The sequence below is a fragment of the Hipposideros armiger genome, unplaced genomic scaffold (assembly GCF_001890085.2).
Source record: "Hipposideros armiger isolate ML-2016 unplaced genomic scaffold, ASM189008v1 scaffold_478, whole genome shotgun sequence".
Taxonomy (NCBI): domain Eukaryota; kingdom Metazoa; phylum Chordata; class Mammalia; order Chiroptera; family Hipposideridae; genus Hipposideros; species Hipposideros armiger.
In genome coordinates this window covers 1,185,850-1,209,710 of record NW_017731828.1, presented here as the reverse complement: position 1 = coordinate 1,209,710, position 23,861 = coordinate 1,185,850, and the positions used below count along the sequence as shown (strand labels likewise).

Below are 23,861 nucleotides of genomic sequence, written 5' to 3'. Positions count from 1 at the left end.
CAGGTAGGGAACAAGAACCTCTCAAAAATGACTTTAAAAAAAATAAACAAACTGCAACCTTAAAGTGGAAGCGATTCGATGTCTGGTATTCCGCTGTGAGAAGGACATTGTTGACGTCATTTCCAAATGGGGACGGAGAAGGCAACCTTTTCAACTGGGCTGTGAATCCTGACATAGAAAGAAAAAAAGGTTCACATAGCTGGCAGTGTACATTTGCAAACAACAGCCACATAAAAAATGATGCTTTAGGTCAAAGGGGCTGGTGAAAGACTTTATTTTCCCAAACAAGGGAAGAAATAGACACATAACCATCACGCATGCATATCATTTTGGTCCAGAATCTAAAGCTGGGCACCGTTATTACCTTATCCAAAAACCATGCCTTCTTCTATGAAATCTGATTGGAAATCTCCCCCAAAAGGCCTAACTCTCATCCCACCAGCCCACCAGTCATTCTGTGTTAATTACAGACCCTGCACACTCTCAGCCCTCAGTTTGTATACATACATTATTCCTTCTTGGTTATTTTCATGTTACATTATAGGTGATCGTATACATCAATGCCATCTCCCTAGTTAGGTAAGGCAGGTGAGTATCGAGACTTTAGCAAAGCCCATCAGGCCAAGAGCCTCTAGAGGAAGATCATGCCTCTTCCTTTATGCTAAGAGCTTCCCCAAAGCAGCCACCTTCTGTTATTCCCCAAGGTGTTTATTTTCATGCTCTATGTTTTAGGGTGGGAGGAAGAAGGGAGGGAAGCAGAGGGGGTGTTTAGTCCACGCACACTGACATCGACTGGCTAACTTTCATAAAACGTTTCAAAATTGGAATTGTTTCCATAGCATTAAAACCACATTATATTAGAGTTATAAGTAGTCTCAGAGGTGACAGGGTTCAAATCCCTCCCTTTAAAAGCGAAAAACTTGGGGACCAAAGAACTCATGATGCTTGCACAATGTTACGAAGGTACGTAAAGGTAGAGCCAGGAATAGACCATGTCTCTGAACTCCCAAGGCAGAGTGACTTTTTTTCCCTTGATGGCAAAATAGATTCTAGTCGTCACTTCCGAGTGGTTCCCACCTTCTGTCCCAGGCAGGAGTGTGGCGTGCAGAGCAAACTCGGCATGCCACGAAGGCTGGCCTTGGGAGCAAACAGAGCCAACCCGCAGAGGGTCCGGAGCGCGTGCCTCATGGTCTGGCTTACCTGCCTTTGTGTTGGCAAAGTCGCCCTCCATCTGATAGCCATGACTCTTGGAATAGTAGCACCAGGGCACACGGATGGTTCCCTGGGGATTCCAGCAGCAGCCACGCTGCTCACATATGGCCTGAAATCAGAGGGGAATCATGGTAACTCCATTTCTTTGTAGAGCACTATTATTGAGAAATATAATTTTGGCTTCCGGTATCATTCACCACATTTTACAAATAAGGGAACTGATACTTAGAGAAACGGTGCTATGTCCCAGTCAGTGTACAACTTGTGCTCAAAGCTAAGTGTTGTGGCCAATGTCCTTTCTTGTTGCTGTTATTATATGACAACATAGGGGTCACAATACGGTCCATATCTGTCATCACAAAAAAACTGATAAGTTTATTTAAATATTCTAAACTACAATATAGTGATACCACCAGTAACCCAAAACTACAAATGGAGCTTCATTTATATTGGTTTTGGCTTTAAAAAAGCAACTTTCTCATCAACTTTATTCAGAAACTTTGAAACAAGTTTACCTTGATTTTTAAATGTGTATATTACACATGTGATATATATATATATATATATATATATATATATATATATATATATCTCCTCCCAAGGCAGAAATTGTTCCTTGAAACCAAAACAGATTCTAATTGTTATTTAATGAAGGTGCCTGCCTTATACCACAATTAGTGACTGAAGCATGTGGAGACAAAAATGAATACACTCCCTTTCTTGCCTTAACTAACTTGGGAGAGCCAACCAGGTTAAATACAAAAAGTATAGTGCCAGCTCCCCTGAGTGTGGCCTGACCTAGTGACTTGTAACTAACAGAATGGGGCAGAAATAATGGATTGCATTAGATCCCAGAACGATGGTGTCTCATGTCTTGCTGGCTCTTTCACTGGCTTGGGGGCAGCCTCACTGTGGGGGCTCTCTGGCCAACAGCCAGCAAGGAGCTGAGGTCTTCACTCCAATAGCCCCTGAGGAGCTGAGTCCTGCCTACAGCCACATGGATGAGCTGGAACAGGATCACCCCACAAGCCCAGCAGACACCATGGCTGCAGTCTTCTGAAAGACTGAGCCAAAAGCACCCCACTAAACAAAGACCAGATTTCTGACCAAAAACAAAAAGCTGTGAGAAAATAATGTTCGTTGGTGTAAGCCATTGAGTTTGGGGATAATTTGCCACACAGCGATAGATAACTAATGTACATGATTTAAAAGGTAAGGAGCCTGAGGCCCCAGAGGGAAAGGTTCCCGGAGGTGAGCAACCTGCCAAAGGTTACGCAGTTAGCCATTGAGAAGGCTAGGACCAAAACGTCCATCTCTTGCTCTCCAGCTCCTTTTTTCTAGAGTCTGGGTGGAGGACCTGCTGAGCACATTTTCAGGGGGATATGGCTTAGAGAAACAATTAGATTTAATCAAAAGTTAATTTTTATATTAATAGCCAATATTAAGAATGGAAAAACTATGTCCCTCTGTGGCTTTAATTACTATGGGCTCAGGTGTTACTGTGAACTCCACTTCAATCAGTAGTCTTCGTTGTTTCTTTCCGAAACCCACTCAGATGAAACTTCAGTATAACAGGAAAAGAGAAAGGTGAAGAAAAGGTGTTCAACAAAATGGTCTTGGTATGCTCCCCAGAGCTTAATGATATCTTCATTGAACTGGGAAGGGCAAAGACCAAAGAGTGACCAAAGCTGCGAGAAAAGAGAATAGTCTGTGTCGACCAACTCGAATACACCAGTTCCCGCAGCGCAGCTAAGCGGTTAATGGAGAGAAGCGGGAGAAGGAGCAGAGCACAGCACACGTAAACGGGAGAGGAAATAGTATGTAGAACTTAGGAAAACACCTGTAGAAAGAAGCTATAAAACACAACGACCTAAATTAAAAGCACACACAAAAAAGTAAACCCAAGACACAAAAATGCCCCTGTCAGTTGGACATGAAAATTGAAATTTAAGAGAAAATTTAAAATGTAAGGAAAGAAAATAATATACATGAGGGCGTGGGGTAGGAAGCCGTGCATAGAAAAACAGAACAAATGGAAAACACAAAATGGAAAAAAATGTGTCATGTCAATGATCCCAAGTTCTACATACTTAATTTAAAACATAAAGGTAGATGACATTTAAAGAAATAAATTCAGCTAAAGTTGCTTAGTGGAGACACACCTAAAATTTAAGCTCACAAAAGCACCAAGAGTAAAAGGGGGTGAAACAGATACGTGAGAAGAATGCTAACCAAAGGCTAGTGTAGCTACAGTAACATCAGACAAATAGACCTTAAATTAAAATTCATTACTAAGGAAGCATTGAGTCACTACATGATGATAAAAGGTTCCATTCACAAGGAAGATATGGCATCTCAAACTTGATATGCGACTAACAATAAAAACTCAAAATATTTACAGAAAATTTTTAAAGAATCACAAGGTAAAATTGAAAAAGATAGTAGACATAACGGAATATATTTAAAGAGCTCCCTCAGTAACTGATAGGAACAGTAGACAACAAATAAAGATATTTTACTTTCTACATAATAGACATACTCGCATACAGGCAACCAACAGAAAGAGAAGGACTGAATTGAACTCAGAGATGAAAACCATCCTGAGGACACTGTTTAAGATCTAAAAAAGCTCACTGTACACAAGTCCTATTCTCCTCCAAACCCAATGCTTCTTAACACAAAAGAGAGAGAAGAAACAGACTTAGGATGCATGAGTCCTCTAGGTGGGCTTCTGAGCAAGTGGGCTCCTAGCACGCTACGTCAGGGGCAGTAAATGGGTGTGATCAGCTTGCTGCAAACCTGGTGTGCCAAACATCCTGTGTGGGCACAACATATCTAGACCACAACTTCCCATTCCTACTGACAAAGCAGCACATTCATGGTTCTCTATCTACGCTACAGGCCTAAACATCATCTTCTCTCTGGCACCCACCCTGTATCTTGGACATATGGGACCATTCGATGTCATGTATGTGCCCCACAATGTCCTGCTCTGTCATTTCGTCTGCACTCTCTCTTCTGTCTTGAAATCACTTTCCATTCCTCCCATCTCTGTCAAAATCCTACTTATCTTTAGTTCCAGGCTATCAGATTCTCCTTGATAATAATAATCTCTTCTATTTTGTGATCCCCATAGTATTTCTTTTAAATCTTAAGAATTTTTGTTTTCTATCCCAGTTATTTAATTACTTAGCTTATCTCCTCTACCTATCACACACAAAAAAATGTTTAGTTTCATCAAACCTGTCATCCAAAATGCTAAAGTTTGTGGCATTTGACCCCATACTGAAGTGCTTTTGTTTTTCTTTTTCCTTTATATCTTTTTCCCTTTATTTCTAAGTCTTTGATTCTCCCTTTTCTTTGTTTTCTATTACATGAGTCCACTCAGCTTTCAATAGCTGTTCCTAGCTGCTGGGTATCAAAAGACCAACCCCCTCTGCCTGACTTCTAAGGTCTTCCAAAATCTAAATCTTTTCTGTTCAATCTTTTCTTCCTACCCCAAGCAGGCAAACCTCTTCACTAATCTAAGAGGAGGCCATGTTCATTTCAGCCAGGGTAAGATGCCAGGTGAGGGGGACTGAGCGCTCCAGTGGTCTTGGTAAAGTAAGCTGGTCTCCCTGGGGTCACTTCCTGCCTTCGCAGGCTTGCTGCCCTTCTGTGCCCTAACAGCTGGTCCGATACTGTCCTGACAGCGCCGTCCTGATGGCTAACTGTCTATCAGATTGGATCTCTCTCTCTCTTGCCTTCAACACAGCCTCTGGGCTTCCTGACTAGTTTTGTCCCATCGCTTGGCTCCAATCTGCAGTCCGTAGGCATCTCTGCTACTCCCAGCTACTTATGTAGCCTGGTCCTTTTCTTAGCCTTCACTTCCGGCGCTCCCACAAGCCCGGGCGATCTCACCCTACAGCTCTTCTCTCATCTGTTCCCTCTTTGCTGCCTCAGTTTTCTCGGACTCAGCATCTACACCATTTCAGTCAATACCAAAGGCTCAACCATTTCCACAGTTCCCCTCTCTGTGAGTTTGTCCATGTTGTGGGCTGAATCATGTCCCCAGGAAAGACACGTTGAAGTCCTAAACCTCAGAATGTGACATTATTTGGAAATAGGATTGTTGCAGTTGTAATTACTTAAGATCATACTGGAGCAGGGTGGGCCCTTAATGCAAATGATTGATGTCCTTTAAAAATGGGAAAGGTGGAGAGACAGAGAGAGAGAGAGAGAACGCCATGTGAAGATGGAGGCAGAGACAGGAGTGATGCAGCTATAATGCAGCTATAAGCCAAGAAACACCAAAGATTGACAGCTGTCACCAGAAGCCAGGAGAGAACCTGGACTAGGTTCTTCCTCAGAGCCCTCAGAAGGAATTGACCCTGCCAATACCTTGAGTTTGGACTTCTAGCCTCTAGAAGTGTGAGAGACAAAACAGAAAACAAAAAAAAAAGTGTTTATTGGTCTTAGGACATTTAGACAAACCCAAACAGCAACTCTTAAGCGCATCACTGATTATTCCAGCCTCGCAACAATAGGATGGCGACAGAGGTAAGTGTGAGAGTCCCACATGTGCAAGCATCACGGGCAGCAAGCGTCCCTTCTGGGTCGGACACAAATCTGACATTTCATGCCAGTGCACTTTACCCAGAATGCTGCTGCATTTTTTTTTCATTCATTCTCAGTGTGAAAAGTGACTGATATGGTCAGTGCAATGTATTTTATAATCATAATATTCAGCTGGACTTCAGCTGAGGATCAAGAAACAACGCCCTAAAGTAAATACCCGGATGCCTGCACTATCTTTATCTGGTATTTATTATCTTCCTCTTTCAAAGCACAGCTCTTGAAACTTTGTCCTTATTTTAAATCATGTTTCATGCATGTGTATGACTTTTTTTATTTTTCATCCTAAGATAACCTTTTGGAATTGTGAAAGGACGGAGAGAGGATAAGAAAGAGAGGCAATAACTGAATCAGAGAACTGGTAACTAAGCAGTGTTGCCCAACAGACAATAAACCCATTTTTTTGTATAAGTCCCAAGTCTCGCATGGGACATGCTTACACGAAAAATTGATTGTTTATCTGAAATTCAAATTGAACTGGGAAGCCTGTACTTTTATTTGCTGAGTCTGTCAACCCCAAAGAATATTCTAGCCCTTCATCTCCCAAAGCTGTGCTGTCATACACGCACGGGTACAGAAGTCATTTGCCTGAGCCACCAACAGCTGCAATGCCAACAACTCTCGGGTAATGGAAAAAAAAAAAAAAACTCTTTGCAAATGGAAAACAAAAACAAGCACACAAACAACATCCAATAGCATAAACTCTTCAATGAAAGGCAAGATCCAGAATTCGAACCTTGTTAGGTGTCTGCTCAGGGATGCAGTTTATACGCTCCACTTCATTCGGCACGGGGCACTCAGGAGGTGCAGGGGTGGTGCTTGTCTCAGCATCTGGATGGTCCCCAAAGCAAACAGAACATGGCTGTCAGACACAGTTAATGTCCCGAGCATTCGCTGATCTCCACAGTCTCCATACCTGTGATTATACGAACTCCACTATGGATTGGGCTCCACTCTGACGTCCCTGAAACGTATGCACTCACTTTATCAACCTCACTTTGCTCTTGCTGCCTGTATTTATTTACCTCCACGTATCCTGCATCATCTCCTTCTGCCACCAAGGCCCTCCGCTATGAGAGTGTGCAGACGAGAACAAGGAGTGTGACCCCACCATGCGATGGAAGCTCACCACGGCAGGAGGCAAGGCCACCTTCTCTAGTCTAGGGGTCAAGAAACTGTGGCCTGTGGGTCACATCACGTCACGGCCTGATTTTTAAATAAAGTATTGGTGGAACGCAGCCACGCCCAGTCGTTCAGTTATTGTCTACGATGGCAGAATTAAGTAGCTATGACAGAGGCCGTATGGCCCACAAGGTCGGAAGCATCAAGAGTCTGGCCCTTTCCAGCAAAGTCTGCAGACTCTGCTCCGGGCCTTTACTTCCACCCCAGCAGCTGGTTCACGATAGGTTTATACACGGAACCTGTGCAATGTCTGTATTGTCTTGAATGTTAGTTACCCCTCTAATCACAGTAACCTCAGTTCCACTTGCTCAGTCAAGAGGCAGTCCCAACAAGGGACACTCTTGAGTGGTGACATTCTTATGTAAATAGAAAGCCTCATATCACAAAAAAATGTAAAGGAAGCCCACTGTCAATAATAATAATAAATGGAGCCCCTTTAAAATGGAGCTGGAACTGCCATGCCAAAGGACCTGCCTTGCACGCCTTATATGTCAGGTCTTTGGAATGTTAAAACACGACAAAATAACTTTTGGGCTGGGTCTAAAAAAACATTGTGTCCCCCGCCAGAAATGTTTGCAAAGACAATAGAAAGCAGTTATGACTACTAGACTGATGGCTGAAAATGAAAAACATGAACATGAACATCACTATGTTATGTTACCTGCACCAATAGAAATGCCTTTCTTCTACTGGCTGTAATTGGTCCCCTTTCCTTTCTCATAAACACTCATTGCCTTTGTCTCCTAATCAGAACATTATTAGGCTTCTGCCTGAATCAGTGATTCCAGAGTAGCTATTCTAATTGATATCAAATAAATGCTTTTTGCCTCTCACTTTGAAAGGCCTTTTTATTTTTAGGTTAATACTACCAATCTAGAAATTGGCAGCTGGAATCTGCCCAAAGGCTTGGATTCAGATTTAAAAATCAGTAAAATTAAAAAGACACATTTAAGGGCCGGCCGAGTGGCTCAGTTGGTTAAGAGCTCGCTCAAGAGTTTGAGCTCTGAGCAACAGCAGTTCGATTCCCAGGCTGAGCTGAGCAGCCGCTGAGCTGCCAACAGGTAGCAGGATGGCTCAGCTTAAAAAAAACCCAAAAAAACATTTATTGCATTCTAATACAAGGAAGTGAGATTTCTTTAAGGCACTCTGCAATAAATTAATACCATTGAGACAAAACAAGAGACTTTTAGGGATTCTAACTCGAAAGTGGTGGATTAAAAGAACTCCCTCATTGTGGCAGTTTCTGCACAAGGGTTTTTAGTTCCATCTTCAGAATCATAGAATTGTCAGAGTTGAACAAACTTTGAGGTTATTTCACCTAACTTCCCACAATAGTAGAATTGCTGGAGCTGGGAATGAGGACAAAGGTTTCCTCTGGCCATAGAGGGGCCCACATTGCCTGGTTCACCTAGGAAGCTCTTTCTAGGGGAACCAGACAAGAAATCATGGATAATTCAGCACCATCCAGCCCCTCTTTTAGAATAAACCTTTTCAATGAACTTTTAATAAAATAACTCTGGTACTTGTTACGTTTTGAAAGATCCAAACTTTGGACTAAAATACTGTCACTGATTATATGCTTACGTGATTGCCTTTCATATTAGGGCACTGTTCATTATAATTGCTAACAAAACTAGAATTGGTTGGTGAAATATGGCCAATAATTGTTTGTGTAAGTTGTGGAACCCTGCACTGTGCTAACTGGGCAATGAAAGTGTCAGAATTCAGGCCTACAATGAATATCTACCGAGCTGCCAGTTTTAGTTAGGTGCTCCCCGACACACATATAACGCCCCCCCCCACACACACACACACTCTCTTTCTCTCTCTCTCACACACACACACACACACACACACACTCACACGCGTGCGCACACGCTCACACATGCTCACAGCAGAGAACAGGGAGCATAGATTCCCAGCCATTGATGAGGGTTTTGCTCTGATAAGAGCATATATGGAGAGGGAACACCAGAGTTCCTTGTTACCTTTTAATCCCAAAGACTCCCTGGCTGAGAGGACAAATAGAGGAATGGTGATGACAAACACGACCAGCAGGAGAGCGCTGAGCATAAGCTCTAAATTAGTGAACGATTTCAACTTCTTTCTCGCCATCTATAAAAAGAGGAAACAATTTTAGATTTGAAAACAATTTTAAGTTTTCTATATTTATTTAACATGTAGCTACATGTTAAAATAAATATACATTTTTTTTAAAATGGGAAAGCTCGAATGTATGCCTCAGTGAAGAAATAACATGACAAATTCCACATACCCATCACCTAGAATAAAAACGTATCAACTCCTGGCCAATCTCATCTTGCTGTTATTCCTACTCACTTTTCTCCCTAAGCTTGTGCTATTTTGAAGCAAATCTCATAGTTCAGGTCTTTTAATCTGAAAATGTTGAAGTATATTTCATTTTAGAGATTCAACTTTTCACAGAAGACAAGCAAAATAATATCATCACACCTAAAATATTTTAAGAACAATTCCTTACTCATCAAGTATCTCTAGTCAATGTTGAAATTTCCTTCCTTGTCCGGTAAAGCTTTTAGAGTTTGTTTGCTCTACTCTCATAAGGATGCAAGTAAGATTTATATGTTATAATTGGCTTGTGTCTAAGTCTTTTTTAATCGATAGGGCTTAGTCTGTAGATTTTCCTACAATTTGTGCTTTATCGATTGTGTCCCCATGTATACTAACATGTTTCTCTACCCTTGTATTTCCTGTAATTAGACGTAGAATTTTGACAAGATACAGGTTTCTCTTTCTTTTTCTTTTTCTTTGAAACAAGAATGGTGCATAGATGGTATAGCATCTAGCATCTTCCAGTAGGAGACACATAAAATCTAGCAGATTCTCTCTTTTTCATGTTAGCCACCACTGGTGAGCATTTCTTAGATCCATTATTTCATTAGGAGTTGTGACACAGTGATGCTGTAATCCTATAGTTCTTTATTTATTGGATGAAATATTCCTGTAGAGAGAAATTGCCCTCATCTAGTATTTGGTTCACAAAGGTACAGTTCATGTAGGAAAGGCAGGATAAGTGTTTGACTCTTTTTTTTGTTTTTTGGTTTTTTTGGTGTTTGACTCTTTATTCACTGGTTTTCAAAATAAGGGGTTGTTCCCTAGCATCCTCCAAAGGGGACCACTGAGATTTCTTTTTCTTTTTCTTTTTTTTTTTTTTTGCTCAAGATCTTTATGAACTCATAGGTTTAAACACATTAATCCTTTGGTGGTGGTATTATTATTATTATTATTATTATTATTATTATTATTACTCATGTTGTCTCATCTTTACCCAGTGGGAGTCTCTTCAAGTTGGTTCCCTTGCTTTCTGGTATAACATAGTAACCTAGGCTCACCTTGCAAATTTCCTGTCCCCAGTCCCCAACCAAACATCTCTGAGGATGTTCTTTTTAGTGGGAAGAGAATTTAGAAACCGTGATTTGGATGAGAGCCAGTGACATTTAACCTAGAATTCTAGAACTGAAGAGACCTTGTGGTCATCTTGACCGGTAGCTACCTTTGGAGTTCCCAAGGAGTCCTTGAGGATTTTCTCTTTCAAAGACATACAGAAATGACCTATGTACCTCTGTTAGACTTGTCATGAATCCTGGCTAAGGATTACAATACTATGTCAGAAGTTTAAATTACCCGTTCAGCATGTACCTCTTACCCCAACCTACTCTGTCAGACTCTCTAGGGCTAAGTCTGGATATCTGATCTCTTTCTGAAGCTCCACAGATGATTCTGATACGCAACCATGTTTCAGAAATAGTGAACCTATTATAGGCTTACAAGCGTAATGAACATGTTTTATTAGGCACAACTATTAAGACATGGGTCCATGAAGTTATAACAGTAGGGCCAATGGTTAGTCTAGCTTCTTCATTTTACAGGTGAGTAAAGTAAGACACACTAGATGAAGTGCCTTGCTCAAAGTCTACGAGTCTATGGAGTTAGGGACTAGAACCCAAATTGTCCAGCCAGGTGCATGTAGTTTTCTTTGGCTACTACATCTATCCTGGCAACAGGTACTTGGGTGGGCACTTTATGAATGGAATACTCTGGAACCTACCACATCCTCAGTCTTCAACAACTTGCCTCCACCTATTCCTGTCACCTTCTTCCAACCTGCTCTCGTTCTCCTACCAAGTTGGTTCTGTCCTTACCTCCTCCATCAGATTGGATTCCAGGCACTGCGTTCCTGGTTATGAAGGACCTGAAACATATCAGCTGACGACCATAAGCTGCCTTGGGACTGAATGTCTGCCTTCTGGACCCATCGAACTTTCAGGACCTCCTCCCACAGGGCTTTCCACATGGGTGGGGTTCTCCCTCCATAGAACCTGATGGAACGTCTTGTGATTCCCACTTCTGTGCTCCCTGCCAAACAAACTACAGGATCTCTGCAATGCATTGGGAATCCTGTGTGCTCTGGAAGCACAGAACACGGAAAGCGAACACATGAAGCTCATCTGGTTGGGATGTTCAATGTAGACAGTATTTTGAGTCAAAGATTGGGTCTTAAATAAAGATTCATGGAGTTCAAAGCCTCAAAACATTATCTTTATAGTCAAAGATCCACCATAAATTGGGCTTTAAAGTATCTTCTCATCGGTGAGGAAGGATTAGGCACAAACATGCACGCTCACTCAATCTCTCCACGGTAAGGGAAGTTACAGGGAAACCTGAGGTCAACTAGACTGCTCAGAGGGATAACATTCATACCACTGGTCTAGATATGGAGCATAGACATGTAGCAAATGTTCAAGGAAAGAAATAAAGTGCCACGTTCCTAAGTATCCCTGACTATTACAGTCAACACAGAAACGGGGTTTTAAGAGAGGAAGAACAGACAGCTATTAAAGCAGGGACCATCAGGATTGTAGAGTGTCGCCCAGGCCTCTGCACAGGCTCCCTTAGTCGTTGGCCGGGAAGGCACAGACCACGCTGAAGGTTTTGTCCTGACACTGAGTTAAGCACCATGCACACACTCAAATGAGGGGTGTGCCTCACGTGCAGTCCTTTTCAGAAATCTCCCTCAGCGCCTTCATTCCAGGACCCTGCCTTTCGTTAGGGACGATCCTGATTCTGGTCTGAGTTGTGGCCCTACCCTCCATCAGTAGCAAGCAACATCACTCACATCTTGCCGTTTCCATGGTTTCCCCAGAAATCGCTGCTTTTAGCACCTCTTTCCTGTGACCCCACTACTGTCGCTCTTTGAAAAGCTTGTCCTTTACAAGTCAACATCTTGTATGTTCTCTCAAACATTAACTAAGACATATCCTTTGGTCACCTGTGCCAAATTCCAACAGCATTTTTCAATGATAACGTTTACTACCTTTTCAAGAGAAAACTTGACATCTCGTGCCATTGGCTTAGCTACGATCTGAGAACCCCGGGAACACCCTGTCCGTTTACCTAGGCTAGTGATACTCTACACTGATTACATTCTATAATCACAACAAGACTGAGATATAAGAACAGCCGGCTAATGTCTCCATGTGTAGAGGAAAGGACCGAGGTACTGTGTGCCCTAACGACACTGCCCAAAGCTCGGGACAATCACCGGTCCTGACTTCAACCTTAGGGATTCTCCTTATGACCTCACGGCTTCTTAGGCAGGGGCACATCTGTCTTTCATGTTTTGTGCGAGAATGTATTATCTGTGGGCACAAGTATAGCACTTATGAACCTGTTCCGATACTCTTATCTGCTAAGTGCTTTATGACTCCACGTGCCAGGTGACTCATACGTTATCTGAGACATGGGTACAGAAAGCCAGGAAGAAACCAGAAGAGCCCTGAGCAGCAGTCTTGCCCATTCAAGGTCTACTTTCTCCACCAACCCCTCTACTCATCATCCTCTGCCAAGCCTTGTAAATCTCATTACCTTTAAGACCCCCCCCCACCCACCCACCTACCCATCCCTCACTCCCGGAGAGTGGGCTGGACTTAGGGAGTCACATCTAACAAACAGAATACAGCAGAGGGGTGGTTTGTGATTCCCAAGACTAGGTTATAAAAGGCATTATGGCTTCTTCCTTCTTCTTTCTCTTGGATCACTTCCTTGCTCCTTTTCTTGGGTCATTTCTTAGAGAAGCCAGCTGCCATGTCATAACGACACTCAAGCAGGCCTATGGAAAGGTCCAACAGCCAGCAAGCAACTGAGGCCATTAGCCAACAGCCATGTGAGTGACGCATCTCAGACACGATCTGTCAGCCCCAGTCAAGCCTTCATATGACAGCAGCCCAGGCGACATCTTGCCTGGAACCTCATGAGAGACCCTGAACCAGAATGACCCAGCTAAGCTGCTCCCATATTCCTAAACCACAGAAACTATGAGATAATAAACATCTATTGTTTCAAGCTGTTAAATTTTGGGGTTAATTTGTTATGCAGCAACAGATAATTAACGCACATGGGTAAATATGACTTTTGAATAATATATCATTTGCATTTTAAAAGTATCTGTTTGCCTCTTATCAAAAGTCCTTTTGTGTCATATACTCAAATATGGTTTGCTGCTCTGTGGAACAATAATAATTATTTTCTACCTATGGAAGAGAAACACTTCCTTAAGTTTTAAGGGAATAAAAGCCCTCATCAGCATCTCCTGATTAACTTTCCTTCCCTAATTACAGGGATCTTGATGGTGAAAGCTACCATCTCAATTAGGAATGCAATTTAAGAAAAATCAAGATCAAGAAAAGTGGCAAAAGGCAAATAGAATTAGAAGTAACTTAAACAGCCTTAATTGGTTTTAAAAGAAAAAAAAATGTTTTCAAAGACTGGTACTTGGCAGTCTGCAATCCATCTTTAAATATTCCATTTCATATGACAAACACAAATTGTGCAGTTTTAATGAAAATGATAAAAATAGCTAGCGATGATTGAATGAATGTGCTAAAGGGTTATATACTCGGTCACATGCGAGCCTCATCACAACCCCAAGTTTATTCCTGCTGTGAGCCCCCTTTTCAGGTGAGGAAATTAAGCTTCAGCAAGGTCACATGACCTGTGTAATGTCACGCAGCTGATAAGGAATGAATCATAACTTGAACACCTACCCTTTGACTCCCAGCCAGAGCTTTCAACCATTCCTCTAAGTTCTATGCCATAAGGACCCATCCTGGACACCAGCTTAGGTTTTTTGTGAGATGTGGTTTTATTAAATAATGTCTGGTTCATTAACCAAGTACTTAGCACGAGCCTGGTATGAGGCTAAGCACTCACATGCATTATTTCTTTTAGTCCTCACAACCACCTGACAGGTAGCGGCTGCTATTATTCCCCCTTTACACGTAAACTAGCTGAGCAGGATAGAGGCTAGATTGATGAGGTCCAGACCTCAGGGCCAGGCTGCAAACCAGGCAATCTGAATCCACAGCCAACTTCCACAATAGGATGCAAATGCAGAAAACTTACATATTCATGAATAATTAAGGTTTCGGTTAAGAGGAGACAAGATCTATGGGAGATGCCTGTGTCCTTTCAAAGACAACTGTGGAGTTACAAGGCGAATGGAAAGAAAACAAAAATTCTGCAACATTTCAGTCCCGGTGGTGCCTGGGGGATTTAAAAGCAGATTGCAAGCATCTATAGTAATCAATTCACTGTAAGCTTACGGCCCCCAGCACTGTTTTACATTCTCTGTGAGACCAAGGAGAAAGAGGTGCTGATACCGCATATTTCACATGTTTATTCATCAGGTTATCAATGCTCCATCTTTGAATGAATGGGAGATCTGATGTCAGTTTATTTAGTCACTCATCAATTATTTATTAAGCTCCTACAATGTGCCAAGTATTCTTCCATGAACTAGTTATACAGAAAACAAAACATTAAAAATTCTTGCCCTCATGGGACTTACGTTCTTGTGTGTAGAAAAAAGGGACGATAAACAAAATAAATGTACAATAAGTTAGACTGTGATAAGGGCTACAGAGAAAAATAAAGTGAGGGTGGGAGTGAGGACTATGTGGATGAGGGCTGCGATTTTAATTAAGCTGGTCAGGGAAAATCTCACTGAAAAGGTGCAAATTATTACTGTACATAAATTGTGTAGATTCCAACAGTGATTTTTTTTCCCTCTTGAATTAAAATGGTTATATAAATCATTGCCAAGGCTCGTTTTCCTGGTGCTGGTATAATTATTTAGGCAAGTTGATAAACCAGATGGGAACCCCAATCCTTGAAATGGCCATCTAAATTCATTTGGAAAAATTGGATAATCAACTGTCATCTTTCGGAATCACAGCCACTATCTGATTTGCAAATGGCGAGCTAAGCCTTTCTTTTAAAATCCTCTGATAACACAAGACAAGCAATCTAGTGGGAAAAAGAGGGTCGGTTTTATAGAGACTGAGAATAGCTTGCAAAGAAAACCCGAGCGAGTCCCAGATATTCCTCAGAAGTCCTGGGCAAAATTTACTGGCGTGGTCCATTGTCTCCCAGCGACTGAGAGGACAGGAAGGGGAAAAAAGGAGCCAATGGCCTTTTCTTTGCAAGTCTGGTCACATCCAAAGCGCAGAGATCTAAAAGCCAGCTCTGATCCTATTCAGCTGTGTGACCTCGGGAAAACTGCTTAAGCCATCTGAGGCTCAGTTTCTCCATCTGAACCACAAAGAGAATCATCTCTAGAAGACAGCTACCACCTACTGCGCCCCCAGCTCTGGGATGTGCAAAGGCTTATCTTCCTCATCCTATGCGGCAGCTACCGGCTGAACCAATTTTACGTGAAAATTCTATTCCTCTAAGTCCATATACGCATTAACAGTCCACGCTTATGGGGCAGTTTGTAAAGTAACCTTATTAGCTCACTGAAACTCATTTGTGAGGGAATGCCAATAAAACATCACTGACCTCTTGCGTAAGCGAGTGGAACAATGGTGAGCTATCTTAAAAGTGGAGAACGGGATAGAGTGTCCTTCCTCTTCGTTCAGTCCTGGATGGCACTTTGACCCGACCCAGCACAACACTCCCTCTCACTCCCTCCCTCCCACCACACACACACCCACTGACACGTGACACCAGAGCAACCCACAGTTTGGAGACCGAGAGGCCCCTTTCGTTCAGACCCTAAATCCGGAGCCCACTGGTAGGTGGGCCACTCTAGTGAGACCCATGGCATTGATCTTGGCCTCCCTCCCTTTCCCCAACAGTAGCTTTTCCTTTTCCCCTCACTGGCCAGTCAGAAATGCCCACATGTGTCTAGCTAGGCTCTAACAACACGTGAGGGCCCAACCCTTTTTTATTTCAAGTTTTACCAGAGCGGGGTCAGCAACAATCCATCACCTTCCCCTCTTCCCCTTGGCACGGCCATTCTATTTCACACAGGATGGCTGGTCCAGACACTGTCCCTTTCGCCTCACACCCTCCGTCCAGACGCCACAAGAAATCTCTCACGCCCACTGCCCACTGCACACCAGCACGTGCACACATCCCAACACTTCACTCACACACCCTCTAGGAATTCTTTATTTGGTCACTAAAGGCACAAAACTCACAGGGATAGTAATTGGTTTCTCAATTTCCTGACTACGATAGTCTCTAATTACCACTCCTCAATCACAACTCTACATCCTTATAGAAGGGACATCCCCAAATGCTCTAATCTAACGCCTATATTTGAACACCTTCCTCTCACTTCCCACACCTCATCTCCCGAATTAGAAAGAATTTCTGCCAGCTCCCTCGCCCCGAATATGAAATCATTTATAATACCACACACACAAACACACACACAAGCACACAAGTTTAACTACAATAGGACTTACAGATCTAGCCTTGGTCCAGAGGCACACACACACACCACGAAAATAAATAAACGAGTTGAATTTTGTTTTATGTGTATGTGTGTATAATTTTGCGATTTGTTATTTATCTTCATCTCTGTTTAACAAATTAACAAGGGCATTTTAACTAAAGGAGATCAATGCGAGCCCACACACGCTTGCACACACACATCTACAGCCACAGTGAGCGCAAGTTTGCGGACATACCTCATCCTCCCACTGCAGCTCCTGCTCTCTCTGACGGACGACCCAGCAATCAAGGCAGAGGGGCACAGTCCACAGAAAGCACCCTCAGCCCTGGAAGCTGGCCACTGTGTTCACGTTAATGGATCTCCAATGCAAATGACTGCCCAGCTTTCATTCTCAGGATCAGACTTGCTAGTTAATTAGTAAGCGTAGTCTTCCCCTGAGAAGATCATCTGTAAGAGCTAGGAGCAAGCTGACACCCTCAAACCCTTCTGGGCACTGAGTGTTTATTCAGCAACGAGGCTACTCTATGTGCCTGGCTGTCCCAGAACAGCCTTCTCTCAGTGACCACTAATCTCCCAGGAACCTATTGACATTTAATAGAATTACAGTTACTAGAATATATTTTCATTGCAACATAGTAATGTGTGTACTTCCTCGATGGGGTATTCAACACACCTAGCAGCAGGTGTTAATAGCTACTGCAAGTTCAACGTAGTGCAAACAGTATCTCAAGATTATCTTCCAACTATAACATAAGAGTAACTGTGACCTCCCGGAACCAAAGTCTTCAGCAACTGCTAACACCACTGTAGTATGTGGCCTAACTTTATACTTAAGAGGCATGCTCAATTTCATTTAGATTTTAGTAAAGAAAAAAATACATAAGTATTAGGTAGCCGAAAAAGTCATGACGCATGTTTGCAATGAAAAACATACAAAAATACCTCATGACTTTTCCGACAACCGATATTTTTCTTTTAGAAGTCTACTTCTTCTTTTAATCACATCCATGAATTTCTGGCTGAGAGCTCTGCTCTTTGCTAGGCAGACCCTCCCCACCAGTAGGGCAGCGTCCTCGCCTGTCTGCCACCCTGAATGACCCGAGAGATCAGGAAGCTGTGGTTGCCAGTTCCCAAGGAAGCAAGTGTGTAAAAGCTTTTACTGCAACTTGACAGACCAAGTCTATGTCCAGTGATCCTAGCTAATTTAAAAGTGGACCTTGTATTTGTATATACCTGGGTTTTTATTTTATGTTTCTAATAACTTGTTTTTATTTTAAATTTATAAAAGTCTTAGTCTGTGACATACTGAAAATTAAAAAAAAAAAAACAGGGGAGAGGGGAGAATGGCGGCGGTGAGGAGGGCTCCTTGAGTTCTCCCTTGGAAATTGCCAGCATTTGAACTGCTGTAACTCATCCAAAGAACGTGTACTCGTCACACGGAGCAGCTAAGAGACTCACACGCCGATTACTGGAAGGTGGGCAGACGGGGCGAGCTGGGGAAGAGGGAGGCGAGACATAAGGAGACGCAGCCCAGGCCCGCAGCTGCGGAGACGCGGGACCCCAGGAGGCAGAGCAAAGAACGTTGCAGCGGCAGGGTGGGCTCAGGCCCTGCACCCCTGTGGTCCTTCCCGGAGCGCAGCAGGAGCTCGGTTGGAGCATCTGAGGCAGAAGCCTCAGCTCAAAATAGCGGTGGGACATTTTATTTTTTTCTCTTTCTCGGACAGAAAGCAAAAAACTGCATAGATAAGAACCTACCCCCACCCTCCCTCAAAAACCTTGGCCCCCCACCATGCCAGAGTCTTAAACTGACCCCTAAATGGAGAAGTCTACAGAGGTGCTCCTACTCCCAGGAGGTTGAGAATCTCCGCCTGAGAAGAGGCTGCAGAGTGTGAGCCTACCTACCCAGCCGCCACCTCCCCTGTGCAGCTTGGGAGGCAGGGCAACTTCAGCTGCTGAGTCACTCACAGGCCCCCCCCCCCGCAGGTGGCTTTTAGCAGTCACTCACACCCCCCACAGCCTCCAGAGGAAAGAGTGCCCCAAGACACACATGGAGCCTTCTGGCTGTGTAGCACTCAGCGTGCCTTGGGGCAGGCAAGAGCAGAAATGGCATTGACTTTGAAAAAATTACCAATCACACCTCATAACCCCACTCATCTACAACAGACCTGCATTGCCTGGGTCACTCTAGGCTCCAGGGGGCCGGCTCTGCCCCAACAAGACACAGAGAAATTTTTGTACAGCAGAGGACAACCTGGAGAGAGCTTGGTGGACTTTAGCCAAGACTGGCACTGGTTTTTTTGTTTTCTTTTTTTTTGGCATGTTTTTTGTTGTTTTGGTTTTCTTGGGTGTTTTGGGGTTATTTTTGGTTGCTTGTTTTGGTTGTTTTTGTTTTTTTCTATTTCATTATCATTTTTAGTTTTTAATATAGGCATATATATATATATATATAGGTGGATATATATGTCCCTATATATGAGTGTGTAGATATATATATGTAAATATATATATATGTATATATATTTTATTTCTCCATCTTTCCTTCTTTTTTTCTACCCTCTCTCTCTCCTCCCTTCTTTTCTTCTTTCCTTTCACTATTCTACTTTTCCTCCTTTCCATTTTTCTGCAATTCCTTTTTTTTTTTTTTCTTCCCAGCTTGTCTTTTCTCAAAGTAAAATCAAACAAAACCCAGCAGGCAGTGTCATTAGCTTAACTTCTGTTAAGTATCCTTTCTCCAGTTCAGAAACAGCCTCGCCAGATCAGGCTGGACGAGCCGGTCTCTTCCATCCATGGACCACTAATAGATCAGTGCTCCCCACAGTGAACTGATTTCCCGGGCCAACGGAGGAAAGCCAGCCCTAACCCGTCCCTTGGTTCTACATGGCTCGTTAACGCCCCCCTCCTTCTTTCCATCTTTCTCTCCATCTCCCCCGTTTGCCTCCCTTCCCCCCTTTTCTCCACCCCCCACACACTACATCACAGCACGTCACCTACACCCCTTCCTGTCACAAATCATCTCTAACAGTCTCCATAGAGCCTACAAACTTTAATTCGTACCTCTTTTTGTTTATTGCAGTTGGTTTTCCTTCTTTTGTTCCAAATATAAGCCCTTCAGCTCAGAGGCTACCTGGAAAGGAAGCACCGCAGTTGTTGGGGAGGAGTAATGTCTCTGCCCAGCAATGTCCAGAGGAAGGTGAGCGCAGAAGCTACTTATACTAATCATTACAACATTTCCTTCTCTTGGGAAACATCTAGCAGTCAGCAGTTTTGCACGGCCTTCCATCGTTTCCTACCTCTTACCTGCACAGACAGGAACACATGGACATGCAGGCGTGACTCCAAGGAGAGGGTAATGAGGAATAATAATTCATCACCTACGATGCACATGTCAGCAATAAAACTTTACATCTGTAGAGCACCTTGCACTTCTCAGAGCACTTTAATCTCTATTAGCTCTTTAATCACAACAACCCTATGTGACAGAGCAGGTATGTTTAATCCCCATATACAAATGAGGAAATAAACCAAAAAAAATAAATAAATAAAAGATGGCTTTGCTAAAGGTCACTCAAATAATGGCAGAGCCAAACGTATCCTAATTTAACTTCAATCTAGTAATGTGACTTCATGAAGTCTGAAGTCAGATTAAACATTTGTTCATTCACGAAAACAATTCAAGTTCACTCTCTACCATGTCTCCCAAAGTGGAAAAGCTCAGATCCTATCAGTTATCAAGTTCTACCACCCTCACCTCACAGATGGCCACTTCTCTTTAAGCCCAAATCTTGTGCCAGAAATTTCCATCATTTCCTCTGTGGCTCCCCTCCCCCACGCCCAGTGAACACCTGCCCATCCTGTAGGGGAGCCCAGCACAGCCCTTCCCACTGGCCACAGCGGACTGGATCAACACTGGACAGCTGACCCAACCTGGTCCAGTTGGATTCTTCCTCCCAGCTATTAGGATTTGAGACACAGAGTCTGAATCATGTTGCACTGGGCACTAAGTCTGTGGGACCATGTCGTGGTACTAAGAGGCAGAAATTAAAGAGTTTTACTGAAAATAAATTTGTTTTCTCAAAAGAGAATGGAATAGACATGTAGAAAGCAGCATGTAGAAATAAGAGACCATTCAAACCAAAAAAGGTAAAGCAGAGAGACTAGCTGCCAGTATTTTCCCTATTTCTGTGAAGGCCAATGTACAACTGAATTCCATGTGATTCTCCTGCTTCTTGAACAAAATACTACCTCTGCTATTACTACCACCGCAACCTCTGCTACTAACCATCACCGCCACCACCACCATTATCCTTTCTATCAGCCGGTTCCTGTGAGTTTCTCGGCCTGGCAACCATATACGTAGTCCTGGCTAGCCCTGCTGTGATAGGTTCTCACTGTCTCCCTTTGCCCAGTGAAAGCATCTTCACTAAAAATCTCTAACCACTTCAGCAGCACCTGCAAGCAGCATCCTCCTGTGATCTGTTGTGCTGCCTTCTACCATCACTTGCAATTGTAGGACCTTCAAATCCCCAGAAAGTCTCTCTGAATTGTTTGGCATCCCCATAGAATTGTACACATGTAACCTAAGGATATGTGGTGACATACTGGGAGTTACATAAACATTTCAGAAGTTCAATTTTAATCCAAGATCTTTGGAGAAGAATAAATATTTTGGATCAATATTTTGAGTTGAGAAATGTGGCAGTATAATGTCATAGCATGCAAACTTACATGATTTTTTTTCAACATAAAACACTAAATTTTACAGAAATGTTCCCCCATGCTGAGCCCCTGGTAATGCTTCCCCCCACCCCCCATCCCCACTCCAAAGTAAAAATTGTGAAAAGAATGCCATAGGAAATGTCTTAAGACGCTGACGATGTCTTACGGCCATGCACAGGCTCTGTCTATCATCACTCCCCTCTTCTCTGGCTCAGCCTCTCTCCCCTACATCCCTCTCGCTCTGTTCTCTCTCTGGGAGTCACCATGTCTGTACTATGTTCCCTGTCTCTGCCAGACAGAGAGCCTCGAGGTGCCAGTGCTGCACAATGTCCTTTTATTTTGTTATGCCAGAGCGCAGCAGAACAGGACTAATGATCATCCACTGTCTTACAGCTCTATCAGCTTGTGTAATGGAGCAGGTTTTCCAACTAGACTCTAGAGAAGCAAACCCCTTTCCTAAACACCTTTAGTACAATACTGCCACCTGGTGTGGTGAAGACAAGGGGGAAATTAGCTTCAGTTGAAAGTGCAGAATTCGGTCTCAGTATTTGGCATTCTAAAAGAATGAATGACCCAAAGGAGGTGGTTACAAATATGATGAATTAAATACAACATTAAATCAATGCTCTATGATTACGTACCATTAAGGACTATGTAAATATCCATATATAAACAGTTTTGAATAAAACAGGAGCACACATTTGTAGTAACCACTGATTTATGTCACATTATAAATGAAAGGCGCTCTAGTTAAAAGAAAACATAAAAAAGTCACAGAGTATCTACAAAAATCAAATGGAACAACTCAGATAACTCTCAGATTGAGGAAAATCTTAGAGGGATATGCAAGAAAGAGGACAGGGTGAAGGACATCAAGGACAAACACACTATAAAAATGCTAATAATAACCAACACTTACTGTTTTTTCATCCACAGACATGATATATTCATTTAGGTCTTCTTCATTATCTATTAATAAATTGTATCATTTTCTCAGTAATTTCTTTTTCTTATATGTTTTCTGTTAAGTGTATTCCTCAGTGTCGTATGTTTTTTGTTTCATTATAGATTGTAACTTTGGTTTTTTTTGTTTGCTCTTCTCAACAAGAATTGCATATGTTTAACACACACATGATGCTTTGCTATACAGAGTGAAATGATTACTACAGTCAAGCTAATTGAGGTATCCATTTCCTCATAGCTCTCTTTGCGTGTGTATATGTAATGAGAGGCACTGAGAGCTATTCTTAGCAAATTTTTAGTATTTGACACAGTATTAACTGTAATCATCATTAACTATAGTACAATAGATCTCTAGAACTTATTCATCTCACATAGCTACAACTTTTCACCCTTTGACCATCATCTCCCCATTTTCCCCACCTCCCTACCCCTGGTAACTACTGTTTTCCTTTCTGCTCCTATGAATTCGACTTTTTTAGATTCCACATATCAGTGAGATCATGCAGTATTTTTCTTGCTGTGTCTGGCTTCTTTCACTGAATATACTGTCTTCCAGGTTGACCCATATGATTGCAAATGGCAAGATCTCTTCTGAGGCTGAATAATATTCCACTGTATGTATATACCACAATGCCTTTATTCATTCATCTATCCACAGACGCTTAGGTTCTTTCCGTCTCTTGGCTATTGTGAATAGTGCTGCAATGAACATGGGAGCATGGAGAGCTCTTTGAGGTTCTGACTTCACTTCTTTTGGGTACAAACCCAGAGAGGGATTGCTAGTTCATCTAGTTCTATAACTAACAATTATTGATTAGACATCATGTGCCAAGCACCATTCCAAGCATGTTACATGTGTCAGTCCAGCTGACCCTCCCAACCCCCTGAGGTGTGTCATCTCCATTTCACATGAGGTGAATGAAGAGGGTTCGATCATGTGCCAAGGTCACACAGAGAGGAAGCAGCACAGAGCCAGGCCGTAACCCACGAGAGCCTGGTTCCAGACCCCACTCTCAACACAGAGCACCGTTCTCTAGGGCGCTTCATGGAACTGTGAGCAGACTGCCCAGAGCAAGACTGCGCAGTGTGAGCTAAAAGAGCCAAACAAGCAAGAGGCTGAGCAAGCCGATGGACAGACCTGAGAAAGCTCCACCCTGGAGAGAAAATGTGACCACACCACAGATGGCAAAGCAACCATTCAACTTCTCCTTTCCTCTCATCTGCACTCATTCTACGAAACACACGGGTGAGGGAACGAAGCCTCAAGGACAATAATAAAAGGACTGGAAAAGCTAAGGCATTTGTAAGAGTGAAGAAGCAGCCCAGACCAGATGGGAATGGTGTAAAAAAACATCCACTCTCTTAATGGTCAGTTCTCGGGGCCAGCCGAGTG

General features: G+C 42.8%; 1 protein-coding gene across 6 annotated transcripts in view; it reads right to left on the bottom strand.

Annotated features, from left to right (window-relative positions):
* Positions 1 to 23,861, bottom strand: part of MGAM (maltase-glucoamylase) — a 105,102-nt gene that overhangs the window by 52,314 nt on the left and 28,927 nt on the right. For 2 of the 6 annotated variants that reach the window (XM_019666785.1, XM_019666786.1), the window contains exons 2-6: positions 19,844 to 19,913; positions 8,997 to 9,123; positions 6,563 to 6,657; positions 1,201 to 1,321; positions 59 to 168 (exon numbers count right to left, since the gene is read on the bottom strand). In XM_019666785.1, coding sequence (XP_019522330.1) covers positions 59 to 168; positions 1,201 to 1,321; positions 6,563 to 6,657; positions 8,997 to 9,123 — 453 coding nt within the window. In that variant the 5' untranslated portion in view covers positions 19,844 to 19,913. Of the gene's footprint in view, positions 1 to 58; positions 169 to 1,200; positions 1,322 to 6,562; positions 6,658 to 8,996; positions 9,124 to 17,024; positions 17,087 to 19,843; positions 19,949 to 23,861 lie in introns of those variants that run through there. The other 4 variants (XM_019666787.1, XM_019666788.1, XM_019666783.1 and 1 more) reach the window with 3 other exon arrangements.